The 19,167-nt window shown below is 41.9% G+C and overlaps 1 protein-coding gene across 3 annotated transcripts; it reads left to right on the plus strand.

Annotated features, from left to right (window-relative positions):
- Positions 1–162: 162 nt before the first annotated feature.
- ACTR8 (actin related protein 8) lies at positions 163–18,853 on the plus strand. Of its 3 annotated transcripts, XR_014016917.1 has the most exons (16): positions 163–390; positions 3,305–3,475; positions 4,864–4,974; positions 5,602–5,706; positions 5,990–6,163; positions 6,685–6,778; positions 6,995–7,127; positions 8,421–8,574; positions 9,370–9,465; positions 9,976–10,116; positions 11,160–11,424; positions 12,197–12,360; positions 13,182–13,370; positions 15,026–15,059; positions 16,815–16,883; positions 18,766–18,853. XR_014016917.1 is itself a non-coding variant. In XM_081246938.1 (14 exons), exons 1-13 carry the CDS (start codon positions 268–270, stop codon positions 13,323–13,325), a joined length of 1,875 nt encoding a protein of 624 aa, XP_081103064.1. In that variant the 5' UTR covers positions 163–267; the 3' UTR covers positions 13,326–13,370; positions 15,026–15,082. The 3 variants fall into 3 exon arrangements, 2 of the variants coding, with proteins under 2 accessions (XP_081103064.1, XP_081103063.1); XM_081246938.1 differs by lacking the exons at positions 16,815–16,883; positions 18,766–18,853 and having other exon boundaries at positions 15,026–15,082; XM_081246937.1 differs by lacking the exons at positions 15,026–15,059; positions 16,815–16,883; positions 18,766–18,853 and having other exon boundaries at positions 13,182–14,758.
- The last annotated feature ends 314 nt before the right edge of the window (positions 18,854–19,167 follow it).

The following is a 19,167-nucleotide window of genomic DNA, read 5'->3' on the forward strand; positions in this document are numbered from 1 at the left end:
GCAAGCACGCAAAACAAAACACAAGTAGGTTGCGGGCATGCTGCAGCCAGGACCAATCACAGCAACATCCAGCCAGTGCACCCTCCCACCTCACCCTCCTCCGTGCAGCTCCGCCCTTCCGCTTTCCCGGAATGCTCTGGGCCGACTCCCGGCAGCCATCTTGGTTGTGGGCAGTCGGCCGAGAGGTTGAGCCTGCTCCGAGGCCTCTTCTTTGGCGGTCGCGTTGCGTCCTTGAGGCTAGAGGCTGGAGGGGCGTCGGCGGCCGAGATGACCCAGGCCGAGAAGGGGGACACGGAGAACGGGAAAGAGAAGGGCGGGGAGAAGGAGAAGGAGCAGCGCGGCGTGAAGCGACCCATCGTGCCCGCGCTGGTGCCGGAGTCGTTGCAGGAGGTGAGGCGCTGGGGGCGGGCCTCGGACTCGGCTTCCGGGCGGGGCGGGGGGCCACGGAGCTGGGCGAGGGGAGGAGGCTGGCGAACGGCGGGAGTGTTCGGGCGCCCACCCAGGTGGGCGGTGCAGGGGGGTCGTTCCCCGCTTGCTCCGAGGGCACAGTGCAGATGGCCAGGCCAGTGACACCAGCCACTGTGCGAACCCCAGCCTCCCAGGCCATGAGACCAGCACAGGGCTGTCACCTTCCTGCCAACTAGTTGAGGGGATAGACTGGATGGTGTGTAAGGGCCTTGCCATTTCCCACTCTGTAGGATTCTCCCACTTGGTGGGAAGGGGGAGCTCACGGTTGGGGGTGGGCAGTAAGTACCTAGGGCATGGAGTGGGATGGGGTAGTGCAGAGGACCATAGGGGGAGGTATTGGGCACACACAGCAGGTACCTCCTCCAGCCCTGACGGTCTGGGACAGTTTCTTCAGTGGAGGTGACACCTGGACAAAGACCTAAAGGATGATTAGGAGTTAGCCAGGGGGAATGTGAGGGCAGGAAAACAGCATGGAAGAGACCTGGGCCAAGGGAGGATATGAAATGTTGGAGATGAGGATGTCTGGAATTGAGGAAGAAGAGGGAGCAAGACATGAGACTGGAGATCGTAACAGGGATGGCATCAAGAGGGTCGTCTAAGCCAGAGCCTGGCCTCTTCTGAAGGGAATGCAGAACTTGGGAAGAGATAGCCAGACTCCGAGCTCCATGATTAACTCGTTTAATCCTCACAATAGCTCTCTGAGGTAGGAACTTTATCTAGAGCAAGGAAGTGGCACAGCCTGAATTTCGAGCCAGATTTGTGAATCTGGAGCCTGGGCCATTAGCCACTATAACAACATTTGCTTAACTAAAGTCATGTAACAACTTTTGGTTTTTCCATATCCTCTGTGAGACCTCTACCATTATTTGCTGAATAACTGTTTTTCCTCAATTTTATCTTAAGCAGTAATGTCCAGGAAATGATGTGTAGGATGTATTGGCTAGTTGTTTTCTGATATGTTAAGGTAGATATGTAATTATTAAAAACTGCTTGTCCACACTTCGGAAAACTGCGTTTACCACCCCAGAGCTTCCCAATCAGTGTGCTGCAGCCTGTGTACTATTAATGAGGCACAGATGTCCCTGATGGCAAGCCACCTCATCTGTTTAACTCAGTTTGCTAGATAAATGTTGTCTGCCATAGCACGCAAAAGCTTGAGAAGTGTGCTGCAGAGCACGAGGCCATGTGAGAGTGGTGCCACGGGCATTCAACAAATACCTCCTAGGCTCCTGTATGCCATGCACTGGACACAGAGTAGTGAACAAGACAGTAGTAGTCCTTTACATGAAGGTTTTGTCTTTTGAGAGAGCAGACAGTAAATCATTACAAGAATGATAAGTGTCATGAAAAGGAGGGGTGCCATAAGATTTTATTGCAGGAGGACAAATAAACCTGGTCTGATGACATTTAACTTTAGACCTGAAGGGAGGAGTAAGATTTAACAGGGAGAAAGAACACTGCAGGCAAGGGGCGTTGCGTTTGTGAAGGCCTGAATGTCAGCACAGTGAACTAAGAAATCAGGAGACATCTGGGTTGGGAAGATTAAAGAGACTGAAAAGTAAGTGGTTCTAGAGTAGAGCTAGAGAAGTAGGCAGGGTCTTGATCTTGGAGGTTCAGGACTGTATCTTATTGGCAAGTTATGGAAATATTTTAAATGAGGACATGCCAAGAAGACACAACTGTAGCTTAAGGCAGAGCAGAGTAGGCGCTGACTTAGGAGTCACACTGGAATGGTGATTCTCAACAGAGGCATCCTGTTGTCAAAGGGATTGTTGGAGTCCCTTCTTCCCCCACTCCCTCCTGAAACTCTGGGTCGCTCAACAGGTTTACGTGGTAAAGGTTCCCTAGTGATTCAGGTTATATTCTGCCCCCTTGAGAATTACAGATCCAAAAGCCCACAGTCATTACTCCACTGTCCTGATTTGTGCTGCTTTGTCAGTCCTTGTTCACTGTCTCCCAATAATGGATGGTGAAATGCAGCAGAGCTTTTTGACCTGTGAGGATAGAATTGTGAACTCTGGTTTTTTAACTGCAGACTTGCCAGATCAGGTAACTAGTACAGAACCAATAAGGGTAAAGTGTTTAAAAAACAATGACGAAAATACCGTTCATGCGCATTCTCGGAAGTGGTCCATGTATAAAGTCCACTTACTTTCCAGCATTGCAAAACAGTGATTCTGATCTTAAATTAACTCCTTCTCTCACCTTCTCAACCAGTGTTGTCACATCTGAGTGATCATACTAATTACTTCAGGAGCTTTTGTAAATTGTAGATTCCTAGGCTCTCTCTTCCTGGAGATTCTGAATCAGAAAATTTGTAGTGAAGCTTTAGGGTCTTTTTTGTCTTGTTTTGTTTTAACAAGGATCTTTAGGTGATTCAGATTTAGGGAACCCCATACTTCACAAGTCATAGTATTCCCCACACTCTTATTCGTTGTTTAACTCTCTTCTCTAGTAAATGGGAAGTTCTCTAGTGGTCAGGACTTTGTCCTGGTCACCATTGTACCCACAGTGATTGGCACAGAAATGCCCCCAAATTATAGCTTGATTTGCATTGGGTAGTTAGGATTTCGTTCATCTAAACAAATATTTGTTGACCTATGTACCGTGAGTCAGATCCTCGGCACACAGATACAAAAAGAGTTTGCATTCAGGCAGAGAGCAATATTTGGATGCCTCTTAGAGAACTCCCTTTACTGAATTATTTTGATACCTTTGAGTTTGATAGTCATTACAGGAAACTAATTTCTTAGTCTAGCCTGTTACCTCTGTGTTATTTAACATGTTACCTGCATGTTATTTACTGAGGTCACACTCCTATGTTTTGTATTTGCAGCAAATCCAGAGCAACTTCATCGTTGTCATACATCCAGGTTCAACAACTCTGAGGATCGGTCGAGCCACAGACACACTTCCTGCCAGCATTCCTCATGTTATTGCACGAAGACACAAACAACAAGGGCAGCCCCTGTACAAAGACAACTGGCTCCTAAGGGAGGGACTAAATGTAAGTCAGAAATGGAGGATGCTGGCGTTCCAGTGGTTAGGACTCTGAGTTTTCGCTGCCGAGGGCTGGGGTTCAATCCCTGGTCAGGGAACTAAGATCCCACAAGCCGTACAGCGTGGCCAAAAAAACCCAACCCCCCGCCCCCCCAGCACACATACACAAAAGAAATGTAAGACCTAGAGAGAAAGCCCAGGGTTGTCTCCGTGGGAGGGCTTCAATATTCAATGTATGCCATAATCTTGAATGACATCTTCATAGCTTTAATGTATTTTAAAATAACGACATCATTCAGGGTTACAAATATCATTTTTTATCTGAGCTATCAATTTTAGATTGTACAGAAGTAATTATAACAAAAGTAAATCTAATTTTTTAACCCATCAGGATGAATTGGGTATTGATGAAGATGATCTTTAGTGGAAGATACAGAATTGTCACTCCCTTAAAATGATGCATCCAGGTGTCTATTAACTGACTGCCATATTTTCTCTTCCCCATACTTAGAGTTTAAATTGAGCTCATATTTTCAATCTGTAGCAAATTGAATTGCTACAATAAGCACTTGTTACAGTCTTAGATCAAATCATAATTTAAAGGCAAAAAATAGTATTTCCTTGGAGTAAGCATTTACTTAGGATGCAGTAGGCATCCTATTTTGCAGGTGATAATTAACAGGAAAATTTTTGTTATAGGTGTTAAATATGTGTATTGCATTGTAATCTGCTTTAAGTTTTAAATCAAGGGTAGTTTTAGGAACTTGCAGTTTCTATAATTCTTATAGTAAGCCTTAGGGTTCCATTTTTTAGCATAACTAACAGACTCTCCTTAAGTCCATTTCTAAGCTTAAGTATAACGTGACAGTGTAAGAATCTAAAATTCGCATATCTTTGGATCTTACAGTTCTATTTTAGGAATAAATCTCAGGAATAAAAATGGAAAGAAAACAAAATAATATTTTATAAAAATATAGAGTGTTCTTTGCAATATCACAAGAACTTGAATACTCATTAATTAAGTGAAATAACACATGAAGGAATAAAACATTGTTGTAAAATTGTGAACATGAGAATTATATAGATATATGGAAGAGTCTCTTGAATACCTTGTAAATATAAAGTAGCAGTGCTCTGATATCAGTCAAAAGTCACTTGAGGTTATAGATTTTTGCAGATAGTTTTATGACGATGGCTCTTTTCTGATCTTTTAATTTATAAATAATCAGAAGATTACTTTGAATTCTTAAGATTAATACATGTAACAGAGGTGAAGGACATGCTACTTGTTGATGAGGGAGCATTTGCTCTTGCTGGATTAAATTAGTATTTTGCCATTTCTTTCTCTTTTTCACTAAGTTCTTTATACTCTTCATCTCTGTTCTTTTTCCCCAGAAACCTGAAAGTAATGAACAAAGACAAAATGGCCTTAAAATGGTGGATCAAGCAATATGGTCTAAAAAGATGTCAAATGGTACAAGACGGATTCCTGTGTCCCCTGAGCAGGTTCAGTCTCAACTCTTTCTTCAGATTCATTCTTTGACCACTGCTGTTAAGTCGTAACCATTCGTGTGTGCTCCCTATTTCATTATGCAAATTAAAGATGGGATTTCCTTAAAAGAGGAAGAAAAACCATTCTTAACCACCTACAGAATACCTGAATTGGTGTTGCAAATGTCTAGGCAAGCCAAATAATTTGTAAGGTGGTGTTTCTTGTATCAAGTTGATGAAAATTTAGTTTATCTGAGAGTCTTAAGTGTGTAATTCCAGGATCTTGATGGGAAGCTGTATTCCTATTACCACATTTGTCATTTTAACGTGATAAACCAGTACTGCTAGGAATGGACATGAGTCTGTATGATATATAAATCTGTATTCAACTTTCAGCAGAGTACGGTATTAATTTTGGACTGACTGAATCACTGCCTAAGTGTTAACATTATGGGAGAAATCAAGATTGTGGTATAGGGCAGGAGAATCCACTTGTGACCAATCAATATTTTCTCACATATCTTGGATTTACGATTAAAATTTGCTACTGTATCTGGTCTGTGAGAGAGGAGAAAAGAGGACAACCCCTTTTTTGTTTTCTTGCATGGATTCAGAGAATTTTCGGATGCTCTTTTGTTTCAGGCACGTTCCTACAACAAGCAGATGCGACCTGCGATTTTAGATCATTGCTCTGGAAATAAGTGGACAAACACATCTCATCACCCTGAGTTTTTGGTAGGAGAAGAGGTAGGAAACTTCTTTACAGTGAAATGGAAGAAGAAAACCTAGATACTATTTCTAAAATTAATTTGCTTTGCCACCTAGTTCTAGTTTTTCTTAGCATTCTGTAATCCTACCTTGAGGACCAGATATTCACACTGGCTCCTGAGATGTTACATACACCAACTCTCAACATTAGAACAGTCAGCAAATGTTAATGATAATTTCTGGCCTTACGTTTTTGAGTGTGAATCTAGAAAACCCTGAGAGAAGAGTTTTAACAATGTATTCATCTCCCTGTCTTTTCTAGGCTCTGTATGTTAATCCTTTGGACTGTTACAATATTCACTGGCCTATCAGAAGAGGTCAGTTAAATATTCACCCAGGACCTGGGGGCTCCCTTACAGCTGTTCTGGCAGATATTGAAGTAATATGGTCTCATGCGATACAAAAATACTTGGAAATCCCACTGAAAGATTTAAAGGTAAATTAAAATGACCAGTTATTGGATTGTCTTTAAGATTCTTGGTCAATAAAAGTATACTATACTCAGTTGTTTGTAAGACAGTGTCCTTGAAGCCTTCTCGACCTTAAGCTGTTAAGGATATCTTTTTTTCCTTCACTGAATTCCCCTCTGGTGCTTTCTTTTTTTTCTCATTTTGTTTGGTTCTTGGTGTACCTCTCAACTGCTCTGCAATCAGCAAGCTTGCTCATGTTTATGCATCTCTCTGGACCTTTTTCGGAAACATCAGTTGTCTTATTTTTCATTTTACAAGCGTTAAATAACTCAAAGGGAAAAAAGCCCACAAAACTTCAGCATTTTCTGTTTCTTTTTTCATAAAACCTAAAGGATAGCAGAGAGCTTTGAATTTTTATTTTGGGCCTCTAGCCATTGCTGCCACTGCTTTAGAGAGAATCCTCTTTGACAACAAGTGTGGTGAAATTTATTTTGACCTGACTTGAGTGTTAACCATTTTATATTTTTTTCTTTGTTCTTCTTTTTAGTATTATAGATGCATCTTGTTAATTCCTGATATCTATAATAAACAGCATGTGAAAGAATTAGTGAATATGATCCTAATGAAGATGGGTTTTTCAGGTATGTCTGATATCCCAGTGAAATCTGCCTGAAATGAGATTGTTTTTGTTTTTACTGACAAAGTTAATCTGATTCACTGCTTTATTGAAATGCTTATTCTGGGAGGGTCAGTGATACTTGGATGATTGCCTGGAGGTTCCTAGACTTTAATTGAATATTTGTTGTAGGATCTTTCCTGCTCCCCAGCTGTTCACCCCTCTGCCTTTTGTTTTTCAGGGATTGTGGTCCATCAGGAGTCTGTGTGCGCCACCTATGGAAGTGGTTTAAGCAGCACGTGTATTGTAGATGTTGGAGACCAAAAGACAAGTGTGTGCTGTGTGGAGGATGGGGTCTCTCATCGGAACACTCGGTGAGGAGCTTGGGAGGAGGTATTCCCTGCTCCTTCTCCCCACACAGCCTGTTCAACTAAAAGCATCATGAGTTAGAAAGAAGTTCTTGTAAGGAATTACATATTTAGATTTTTCATGTGAAACTAGTAAGATTGTGGAAGTGCAAATTCTAACACAGCTATAAATAGCCGATTTTACCCTTCCCATTGGAACTCTCTAATGTGAGTTCACATTAGCAGCTCCTGAAAGCCCTAGTGTGTGTTGTGTGCTTTCCCACAGAGGAAGTGTGTATGTAACTCTGTGTCCTTCACTATGGTGTGGCAGAGAGATACCAATCACATTCACAGCAAAGCTTTATTTGGGCAAGTCACGTAGGAGAAAATAGGTTTTCAGGTCTGAATTCTCTAGCTAGCTAGCATTTTGAGTATTTGCTTTTCTTGTCATAATTGTTTTTGGTGAGTGAGGAGTAACTTTATGGTGGTTAGGTCCATTCATTATGTCATCACTGATAGAAGAGGTAATAAAATAACTAGCAGGAGCAGGTTTGCTGCTTGTCTGTCCTGAGACAAGCCCAGCACAGGTAAGCACACTCAGGTAGTGCACACAGCAGTTCTCTGCAGCATTTTGTGCTTCCAGGATGGCTTCTTCAGGATGCTTCAATTCTTTCTGTCACCCACATAGGAAGTTTGACTCTTAAGTCATAGAAACAAATTTAAAAGAGGGTCCAAGCAGTCCATGAGAAAGGTTAATTTGTTACCTCCCACCACAAGTTACAGTGCATTCTCAAACCCAGATTGAGTTGTTTGGGCTCATCCATTTGTAACACCTAATGCCATTGGTTTTCAAAGTATAGAGAAAACACTGGACCCAGGGCTTCTACCACTAAAACAACACAGCAGTGATCTTTCCAAATCATAGAAATATTCAGTTAGTGGATAGTATTCGCTAAGATTTTCTCCCTTAAGTTTGTCTTACGGTGTCACTGCCTGCCATTTCTACATGTTGGTGAGTATAGACAGTCAAACAGCTGTCATATGCTACACATATGGACTTGGAAATGAGCCGGATTTAATATGTATTCTGTTTCTTGGACGTTTTTTGCAAATAGCATTTTTTGCTTCTAGATGTTCACCACTGGTTTTTGCTAGTTTCCTTTCTGTCTCCCTTACATCCATTCTGTCCTTTCATGCTTTAGTTTATCTCTACAACATTTCTTGAAACTTGCTGTGTTTCACTGTGCCTGAGTTTTTGGAGCACCCTTTGCACCTTCTTAACTGACAGGTTACCCATCTGCCCTTTTCTCTTAACACTAGGCTCTGTCTGGCATATGGTGGATCTGATGTGTCAAGATGTTTTTACTGGCTGATGCAGCGAGCTGGGTTCCCTTACAGAGAATGCCAGTTAACAAATAAAATGGATTGCCTTCTTCTGCAGCACCTTAAAGAAACTTTTTGTCATTTAGATCAGGTGGGAGTAAAATCAAAATTGCTGATTATTTTTGTTTTCAGGAAAAATTGAAGATATTTAAAGCTAATTAAAAATTTAACAGTATTATGCAACCTGTTCAACCCAAGTTTATGAAGCCTTGAGGCTGAAGTTCTTAAGGAGTGAGAGAGTTTTTTGCTAAGGGCAGAGCCGTACGGATGTGTCTCAGGCTCTGGAAAACACAGCTAGTTTTTTTAAGAGAGTTTAGCAGATATCTCTCTCCTTAGGATCTACAATCATTCTAATAAAGGATAAAGATAAACCTTTGGATGTAATGAATAGTAGCAGGTAAATACATAGGTATAGACAGTTAATAAAATGGTATCGTTTGAAGCACTTTCTTGGTATTGTGAACAGTCAACATTTAGTCATTGCTGTATATGAATTGCTACCTTTTTATGCTATTTGTTTTAGACCTTTCTTTTTCCAACTTTTTTAAAGCATTTTTCAAGTACATTTTTCATGTAATTCTGAATAAAATTTTTTTTGAGAAACATAAGACAGGGTAACATTTCCCAGTTATTGAGGGAATTTGCTTACTGGTTTGGACATTGTATTGGTGTGTGTTGATAGTGAAGCAAACAAAAATGCACATAGTGGGAACTTCAGAAATGTTGAAAGAGAATCAAGGTACAGTTGAACTCTTGTTTTATTAAGTTCCAGTGGGAGTGGTAGGAAGTTGTAGGGCAGCCCTTTTATAGGTGAGATTTAGATGGCATTTGAAGAGTTTGCATGCACTTTTACTGATTCACTGACAGCATCTTTTCCTGGAATCAGGACATCTCTGGGCTTCAGGACCATGAGTTTCAGATTCGACATCCAGATTCCCCTGCCCTTCTTTACCAGTTTCGATTAGGAGATGAAAAACTCCAGGTAACACATCGGTATATATTTCCATGGGTAGAAAGAAAGGCAGCCAGGTTCAATCAGACTGAGAGAATATGTACTTGTTGGAAACCTCATGAGGAGAGAATGTCAACTGGTTGTAAATTAGCTGCTAACCCAACATTTAAACCACTGGTAGAGTACAGATTAGAACAGATCTGAGCCATTATTTTAATTAGCCAGTATGTGATGAGTTGTTGTTTAGAAAGAGGCACCATTCTTACTAGGAAATTATAAAGTAGATTACTAGGCACTTATTTTACGTTTACTTTGAGATTTCTGGTGTTATATCACCCATTCAATTTGATGATAAGTGAGTTTTCTGGCCTATCATGCACTGAAGAAATAATGTTACTTCTGAAAGAGAATGCTTGCTCGGTCTAACTTACAGGATCTGATTTGCCAGTTTTGTTTTTGGAAGAACAAAATTTATTTAATGGGTCAGTTTTTTCAGAAGGCAGTATCCTTGGTTGGTCATTCTTTTCCTTCCATGCACAGGCTCCGATGGCTTTGTTTTATCCAGCAACTTTTGGAATCGTTGGACAGAAAATGACAACTTTGCAGCACAGATCCCAGGGTGACCCTGAGGATCCTCATGATGAACATTACCTGCTGGCCACACAAAGCAAGCAAGAACAGGTCTGTGGTCATTCTGTGTGAGAGGAGACAGTTTTGTCCCTGTATGAGACGTTTGCCCATAATTAATGGATCATTGCAGTGGCTGCAATCTGACAGTATACTAAAGCTGTTACTGTTTTTAAGACCGTAGATGAAATGAAGTCTGTGTTTAAAATCAAGATGACAGATTTCTTTATTCAGCAAACATCAATTTTCAGAATACCAGTCTATAAGATACTTCCCTTTTGGCATGAATTATTTTTTATGTACTTTATGTATAATACTTCATCTACTTTTGAATATTTATCCAGTAGTATTTTCAGTAAAATCTTACCTATTTTAAAATTATCATGCAAAAACTGGGTGGCACAGGCAAAGAGCTGAATTTTTTTGTCCAAAGCTGATCCTAGTTATAGGATGTCTGATTCAGGGGCACAAATTAAAGCTCTCATCTGCTAATGAAACAGCAGCTCATGATGGAGAGAAGAGGGCAGTGAACCTTTTCTAGTCTTTGTTCCTGTCCCAAAGCTGAGCATGGGGTGCTTAGATAAGGTCTGAAAATGAGGACCCATAACAGCCACTGGCCTAAGAATTCCAGTGAACTACTACACTTAAAAACTCAGGGGAAAAAGGTTCATCTACATCGACATTTCAATCTTAAAAATCCAATCAGTAATAGCAAAGTTATAGCTCTTTTACTCAGGAGGAGCTGTGGAGGCGGGGAGGCAGGTGAGGCTTTCCTAAGGAAGAGCCATTTGAGAGAGGGATCTAGGGGGAGAGTGAGGTGTTACCTCACGCGCTGCCTGCCCATGATTGTTTTGGAATTGTCAGCACTTCCTCATCTTCTGCACACCACCCCTCACTCCCAGTTATCCGGGGGTGGAGACCAGGTGCTTGCTCGTAGAACTATGGTGTGTTTCCTCTCTGCAGCACAGTGACAGACCTTCTTTTTATAGAGTGTAGAGTAGTGGGGTAGGGAGAGGGGGGGATCTAGCTGGAGAACATCAACCATGTTCTATCATAGCCTTACCATCCATTTGATTCTCCTTTTGATTGATTTAAAGTCTGCAAAAGCTACTGCTGACCGAAAGTCTGCATCCAAACCCATTGGATTTGAGGGGGATCTTCGTGGCCAGTCCTCTGATCTTCCAGAAAGACTGCATTCCCAGGAAGTGGATTTGGGATCCTCCCAGGGAGACTGCTTGATGGCTGGCAATGATTCTGAGGAAGCTCTCACTGCACTGATGTCCAGGAAGACTGCCATCTCGTTGTTTGAAGGGAAAGCCCTGGGCCTGGATAAAGCCATCCTCCATAGCATAGACTGTTGTTGTAAGCATGTTGGGAGCCGGGAGAGAGCAATTACAGGGTTCAGGCTAGGGTGTAGTTTTGCCCTGCAGCATGTTCATGCAAAAGCTATTGAGCAAAAAAAAAAAAAAAGAAAGAAAAGCTATTGAGCATCTGCTTTGTGCCTACATTGTCAGGTGTTAGGATCTGGTTCCTGGCCTCGCTGAGCATGGAGCCTAGTGGAAGAGACCAAAACAAGTCAACTTACCACACAAAGATGAAATTACAACTGCGGCAGGTGCTACAAAATTGAACTAAAGGGTTCTGACTGAGAGTTTCTGATTGAGGGATTTAATAAGGGGTTTTTACTCAGGAGAGGCTGTGGAGGTGGGGAGGCAGGGAAGGCTTTCCTGAGGAAGAGCCATTTGAGAGAGGGATCTAGGGGGAGAGTGAGGTGTTACCTTGGTATTCCAGGTAGATGGAGAAGCCTGTGTGAAGGCCAGTGTGGCTGGAAAGCAGGATGCAGGGTGAAGCTGTGGGAAGTGGTGGGGACACACCACGCTGGACTTTGTAGGCCCTGCTAGAGATTCTGGTCCTAATCCTGCTACTAGCAGGGTCGGGGGTGGGAGAGCAACATGCTCACATTTGTGTTTTGCAAGGTTCCTCTGGCTGCATGGTAGCATTGTCTAGGATGGGTTGGGAGAGAGACCTTTGAGAAGGCTCCTGCAGTTATCCAAGCAAGAGATGATGGTGGCTTGGCCTGGGGTGGTGGTGGATATGGAGAAAAAGCGTGGAGGGGATTTCACTGTCTTTTCAGCGTCTGATGAAACCAAAAAGAAGATGTACAGCTCCATCCTGGTGGTGGGAGGTGGTTTGATGTTTCATAAAGCTCAAGAATTTCTGCAGCACAGAATTCTCAATAAGATGCCACCTTCATTCAGGCGAATTATTGAAAATGTGGATGTGATCACAAGGCCCAAGGTATGTTGTACATGGTGCAAGTTGTACTCTTTGCCGGTGAAACAGCATTATTTCTAGTTGTATTGGACAGAGAAAATCCTGGGAGGCGTGGGTTTGCATCTGGGGAGTTCTTAAGGGCTTGGAGCAAGTGGAAAAATTACTTTCAGCAGGTCACAGATGTGGTGAAAGGAACTCTGGACTAGGGACTAGGTTACTGGCTTTTAGTCCCTGCTGTGCCCTCCAAACTAGCATGACTGACTTCACCTTTGTCAAAGGACTGGATGGGGCAAGGAGAAGACTGACTGTTCTCATGCTGTCAGCCAGAACAATTCCATTTTTATCTCTTTCATATTAAGAATCTCCTGCTGGTCCCTAGACCAGGTGATATTCAAGGATCTTTTTGGTTTGAACTATCTTGGCAACCATAAACACAGGAATTTAGAAACAGATTGTGTCTGTATTTTATTATTCTGACAATTCCTGGGAATATTTTTATTTAATTTTAATTCTGAGGGAGGGATTGTGGGATATATTTATTCCAGTCAAACTTCAAAATAAGTTATGTCCTTACATATGTTCCTGCCTATAGGGACTCTTTGTGGAATAATAGTAAATAGTGAATAGTAGCATTTTCAGTAATAAAAACTAAAAAATTTTCTTGTGAGTTGAAATAGAAGATGTCTGTGGTTCATGGATCCTTCATGGGTCTTTAATGCAAGTTGAAAATCAGATTTATTCCATATTGACTCAGCAGGGTTTTTTCTACCCCCAAATTCAAGTAAATGATTAAGTATATGTCTTGTCTGCTTACACTGAAATATCTTTGTTTATCACCTCTCTAGGACATGGATCCCCGGCTGATTGCATGGAAAGGAGGGGCAGTGTTGGCTTGTTTAGATACGACACAGGAGCTGTGGATTTATCAGAGAGAATGGCAGCGCTTTGGCGTCCGCATGCTACGAGAGCGAGCTGCTTTTGTGTGGTGAAATGGACAGAAAAGTCACTGTTGAAGACCAACACATAACCTCGTGGTATAAAAGACTTATAGAACATTTATATTCTAATTTATTGATCTAGGTGCTTAAGTTTTATGAAAATAAATGAATTTTAACTTTTATGTTGAGAACATGACATTGGTGTAAAAAATAAGCTGCTTTTGTAGTCAGGACATTTGAGAATAAATATGAACTTAGTCTTCAGTGGTAAACTCTCCTGCCCCTTCTTCAGGCTCTCTAACTCCCGATGGTCTAAATTGTTGCAGTAGAATGGTTCTCAGGTGGTGAAGCCCTTCATTTAGGTTGGCTTCTGCGAGTCATCAGGCAGTCTCACATAACCATGAGGGGTGGGTGTGTGACTGTGTACCTGAATTGTGAGAAATGTCTGGTCACGCATTTTCCCTCTTATCTAGTACAGCAAGCACATATGTCATGACTTGTGTATGCTGCTAAAATTCCAAATAGGAAAGAAAGTTTTTTGTTTTTTTAAAATTTCCTCCTGTATTACAAAAAATATTGGGGCACGTTCAGGTCTAGATTTCCAGAGGCAAAGATTTAAGGCTGGGCTGGCTGGCTTTTGTTACTGACATAATCTGGGGTGGGCTTGGGGAAGGAAAACAGTCATTGACCAAAACAGAACAGAAATGAAAAGGAAAACTCATTTGCTTCCTAAAGCCAGATAGAAATGATTTAGGTTAATGATTTTCTAATGTGTCGTACAGATAAGCAAGGAGACTGCTGTAATTTCTAACTTAAGCCTCAGGTCCCCAATTTTCCTTTACCTGAAAAATGAAGTGAAAATTCTTGGAGTACTTTTTGTTCAGTATGATCAGTTGACCTTAATCTGTGAGCAGTCTGAACCAAAGTTGAAATACAGACAGCTATTACCACCAGTGGTCCAGGCCTTGGTGCAGCCTTCTGAGCCCCGGCAGAGGAAGGGAAGGAGGTTTGGAGACTGGAGCCAGCCAGCACAGCCTATGGGCTCAGAGACCTGGGAGGATGGGGAGGATGCCTGATTCCTGCCACTCCCTGCCAGGGACCATCTCGCTTCTCTAGAACTGAGGGTGGGAGTGGGACTGGGGGAAAGACAAAAGTAGATGCAGATAAGAGATGCAGGTAAGTGGAATATAGAAACAGTAAGGACGGTTGGTGGGGACTTCCCTGGAAGTCCAGTGGTTAGGACTCGGCACTTTTACTGCTGTGGCCCCGGGGTTCAATCCCTGGTCAGGGAACTAAGACCCCACAAGCAGCGCAGCATGGCCAAAAAAAAAAAAAAAAAGGATGGTTGGAAGTTTTAGGACTTGGAGAAATGCTGTTACTAGAGCATTTTAAATAAATAGGATTATTTTGCATATCTGCTCAGTAGGTTGGAAACAAAGAAGAGTCTGCCAGTATTACAAAATTTTAATTTGCTAGTATTATTTGGGATGTTTGCCTTAAATTTGAAAATTGTATGCTTTTATTTTTTCAGTTTTTTAACAAAATAATTACATTTATACAATACTGATTTTATGTTTCTGGGCTGTTTCAACACAATTTAATACTGGCTACCTAGTTCTAAAAGCATAATGTATTTCTGTTTATAATAGTTTTTCACATAATAGCATATTGCTCTTATAACTGGTAGATGTTGATTCAGAGGAGGTTGGTTTCTGGTCCAAGTTTTGACATAAGCTGTCTTCTATTACCAGCACTTACAAGCACCGTGAAAACTGATCATGACAAGTAAGTGAGCTTTACCACATTAATTGTATTGCCTCAGGCATTGCTAAGCATTTGCTTGTGAAGCTGGACACTCTATGCTTCCTTATTTTGGTCTTTATCTGTAAGACATGTATTAGAAGGAGTGGCATGGTCCTTTAAGGATAATCTACAAGAACATTTTAACAGTCAGCCACCTGAAACTGATCCACATTCTAGAGCAGATGCAGTCTTGCACTGTGTGAAAGAGACAAGCTTTCCTAGAAAAATATGGATGCTAATATAAACAACCTTTTGGTGACCTCTGCATTAAGAAAAAGATGCTTTGAGAAAAGTAAAAAGTTGAAAGACTTAAAACGCCACAGATCTCTACATTCTGTAATTCTGTGGTAGATTCTGTTTTTTAAGTAAACCAGTGCAATAATTCATTTATAAAATGACTAATTACTTCAGGAGGGCTAACTTCAACATAGGAATTATTTTTGTTTTGAACATGGAAAGTTATGTAATAACCATAAAACTCTGAATTCTGACAGTGACTTCTAATAGCTAACTTTGGGCAAAAGTAGACATCAGCTCTGCAAGTGATGTATTTTGTTGTTGATGTTAAAAGTCACCTGTACAAGAGTCAGATAGGACATGAATCTAGTTCTGAGAGGGAGGGTCCTATGCAAATACCAAGTATACAAGTGGTTCCACATAGAGTAGGTCATCTGGTCAGCAAAGACAGGTTCAGCTTGTTATTCCCTATTTTTGTTATCTTAGAAATAAAGGACTTGTGTGTGTAATAGAAGGTTTTTCACCTAAGAAGTTATTGAGTGAATTAGTGAGGACTCTTAGGTTTGGCATTCATTAATTAAACTTAGAAAGTTATAGAGCTAAACAATTCTACCTACTCTGCAGAGCATGGACTATTCAAGACTGGATATTCAGCTAGGAGATGCTTTATCATTGATTATCTGAATGGTTATAGTTTTATAAGTGTTCTTGATTTTTAGGTGTGAAATTGACTTAGCTTTATAGTTAATAAATTCAGTTTCTGTTCTTTAATGCCACAGTAGTTAGTAAATTTGTAACAATTTTATTAGCATAAAAACTTTTAATTACTAGACTAAGGTGTATGTATTCAGTTGTGAATCCTCCCTTACTTCCTTTTGCTAAAGCAGGTATACGTATGGTTGACCCTTGAACAACACAAGTTTAAACTGGGCAGATGCACTTATATGTAGATTGTTTCAATAAATATATACTACAGGTCTGCAGTTGAATCCACAGGTGCAGAACCACAGAGACAGATGGTGGACTGTAAAGTTATACATGAATTTTCGACTGCATAAGGGTCAGCGCCCCTACCCCCTGGGTTGTTCAAGGTTCAACTGTAATCCTCCCTACAAGTAGCCCGTACGGTAAACTTCAGAATCGTCACAGATGCTTTCCTCCTGTAATTGGAGCAGTAGGAAGGCTTTAAGGTCTCCTGCTTCGTGGCTGGGCTACAGGGAGGAGCAGCTGTAGTGGCAGGCGTGCACCCTTCTCCCCATCGACACACGTTGTTTGGCATGGAGAAGCTCTGTGCAGAAAGCCGTAGCATCCTTCATGAGGCGGTATGTGGGGCAGACACTGAGCCCAGTGTCGTTGTCTTTGGTATCATCCTCTCTGAAATAGACCACCACGTATTTGTGCAGATGAGTCTGGCTTCTCAGATCGCTGCAGAAGAGGTTAAAGGCGAGGGGAAACAGGTCTTGGGAGTTCTCACAGGGGCTGCCCCCCCTCTTGCCACAGGTACCATCACACATGGTGTTATCACTGGAAAGAAGGAAAATGACCTTATCCGTGGCTTTCTTCTGAGTGGTAAGCCACTGCACGGGACCCATCTCGGCTATTTTCTTTTTCTGCCATTTTTCAAGGATGACTTCACTTCTGCAGTGGTTTTGAAGAAATTCAGTGAAGTAGCAAACTATGTGATGGAAACATACTTCAGATGGGTAAACCACAAGAACCTTAATGGGGGGCAGTAGTGTGGTAGTAGAGAAGGAAGTCTTCTTGATCCTTCCTGGGGGGGGGAGAAAAGCATTTGTCATCTCTGGAAAGCAAATAACAGGCTTTTACTCTAGTCTAAACTATCGCTGATAAATGATCCCTTGCTAGGGCACATCACCGTAGCACCAGGGATGTTACGACTGCCAGAGAGGAAAATACCCCTGATGTTCCTTTTGTACACATCACCTGAAACACATCAGTGCTTAAACCTTAAAGATGCTTAAAAGATGTATTTTCTAAGTCCCTATCACTGAATTAGTCCTCTTGATTAAGCCTGTAGCTTTTCAAAGAAATTCATAGAAACTGTTCAGGTTGGTTTTTTTTTCTTTTTTTTTTTTTTGCGGTACGTGGGCCTCTCACTGTTGTGGCCTCTCCCGTTGCGGAGCACGGGCTCCGGACGCACAGGCTCAGTGGCCATGGCTCATGGGCCCAGCCACTCCGCGGCATGTGGGATCTTCCCGGACCGGGGCACGAACCTGTGTCCCCTGCATCGGCAGGCGGACTCTCAACCACTGCGCCACCAGGGAAGCCCTGTTCAGGTTTAAGGTACTCTTTTTCAGGTGGGTGGTTGTAAATTTAGTATTTTTAGTGCCATATGTCAACAGGGACAGCTGACCTCTCTGCCCTTCACATCACGTTTTGAGTTGGGTCAACTCAGTAGTTGTTCCATCTTCTACCTACAGGTGGTAGAGTTTCTTTACAGTTCCATAAGGTTAAGTGGTACCCCATTTCAGCTGGAACTCAACTGGAATTCTGTCCTATACGTGCTAAAGAATGGAAACTAGGTATGAAACTACTGTAACGAATACGAGTCAAACAATAGCCATTAATATAAGTATTCTTTTTTTTTTTTTTTTTTTTTTTTTGCTGTACGCGGGCCTCTCACTGCTGTGGCCTCTCCCGTTGCGGAGCACAGGCTCCGGACACACAGGCTCCGCGGCCATGGCTCGCGGGCCCAGCCGCTGCGCGGCATGTGGGATCTTCCGGGATAGGGGCACGAACCCGTGTCCCCTGCATCGGCAGGCGGACTCTCAACCACTGCGCCACCAGAGAAGCCCAATATAAGTATTCTTAAGGTCAAAGTTTGACCTGGCTTGCTTACCTAAGAAAGAACATGGGATTAATCTTGTTCTGTATACAACATCACAAACAACTCAAAGACTACATTTATATTTCCTTGTCTACGTGTGGAGGGGAGGAGAAGCAGAGGTTTTCAGTGGGCCTCTCTCTAGCTGTGTATCTATATAAATATTCTGATTTCTTATTCAAGTCTTCAGTGTTCTAGAGTTGGCAAGATCCTTAGAGTATATGAATCCAAGTGAGTGTTGTTCTTATGCTTTGGAAGAATTATTTTTCAAAATTAGGAACTAGCATAGAGTACCTATCACAGGTAAAATGTAATTTGTTATCAGCTATCTTTGGCCCATTACACTCGTTGTAGATGCCTCGATGGTAAAAAGAAAACAGGTGATAGCAGATCTGGAGTCCCAATCCCTGCTTTACCTTAGCAGGTGTGGTCGAGTCATTATATTAGTCTTTAGGAGAGCTCTGAGGCATTAAATAAATGTCTGACTCTTGTGTAATGCCAAAATGTGATTGCCTTTGGAGGAATCTGCTTTCAAAAAAAATCAGTGTTATTTCCTCATCTGCATTTCTTTGAAGAACTAAATTATAATCCTTACCTTGCCTCCAGGTCAGATAGATCCCAACCGCCAGCACCCACGTGGCCACCAGCAGAGCCAAGAGGAGGAGAGGCAGCCATCCACCCAGCACACTTCTGCCTGGAGAAAACAAAGCTTATTCATCTTCAGCAGAACAGAACCAAATTTGTCTCTTATTTGGAAACTAAAACTTTTACTCAGTGCTTTGTGGAAGTTTTGGTCCCTTTAAAGCCAAGGGTCAGTAGATCTCCAGGGGGTCTGCAGATCAGTGTGTTTTTCCATAGAGTGTCCAGGTGTTTCATTACATTCTCAAAAGGGGGAGGGGGCCCAGGAGGTTAGGAACAGTCCTCTAAAATCATTTTGGCCTCTTACTCCACATTTTCACTGTGGTAGCCAGAGTTTACGTTCGTTTTTTTGTTCTTTGCTGAATTAAT

Source organism: Mesoplodon bidens (genome assembly GCF_964165515.1).
Source record: "Mesoplodon bidens genome assembly, chromosome: 10".
Classification (NCBI taxonomy): Eukaryota; Metazoa; Chordata; class Mammalia; order Artiodactyla; family Ziphiidae; genus Mesoplodon; species Mesoplodon bidens.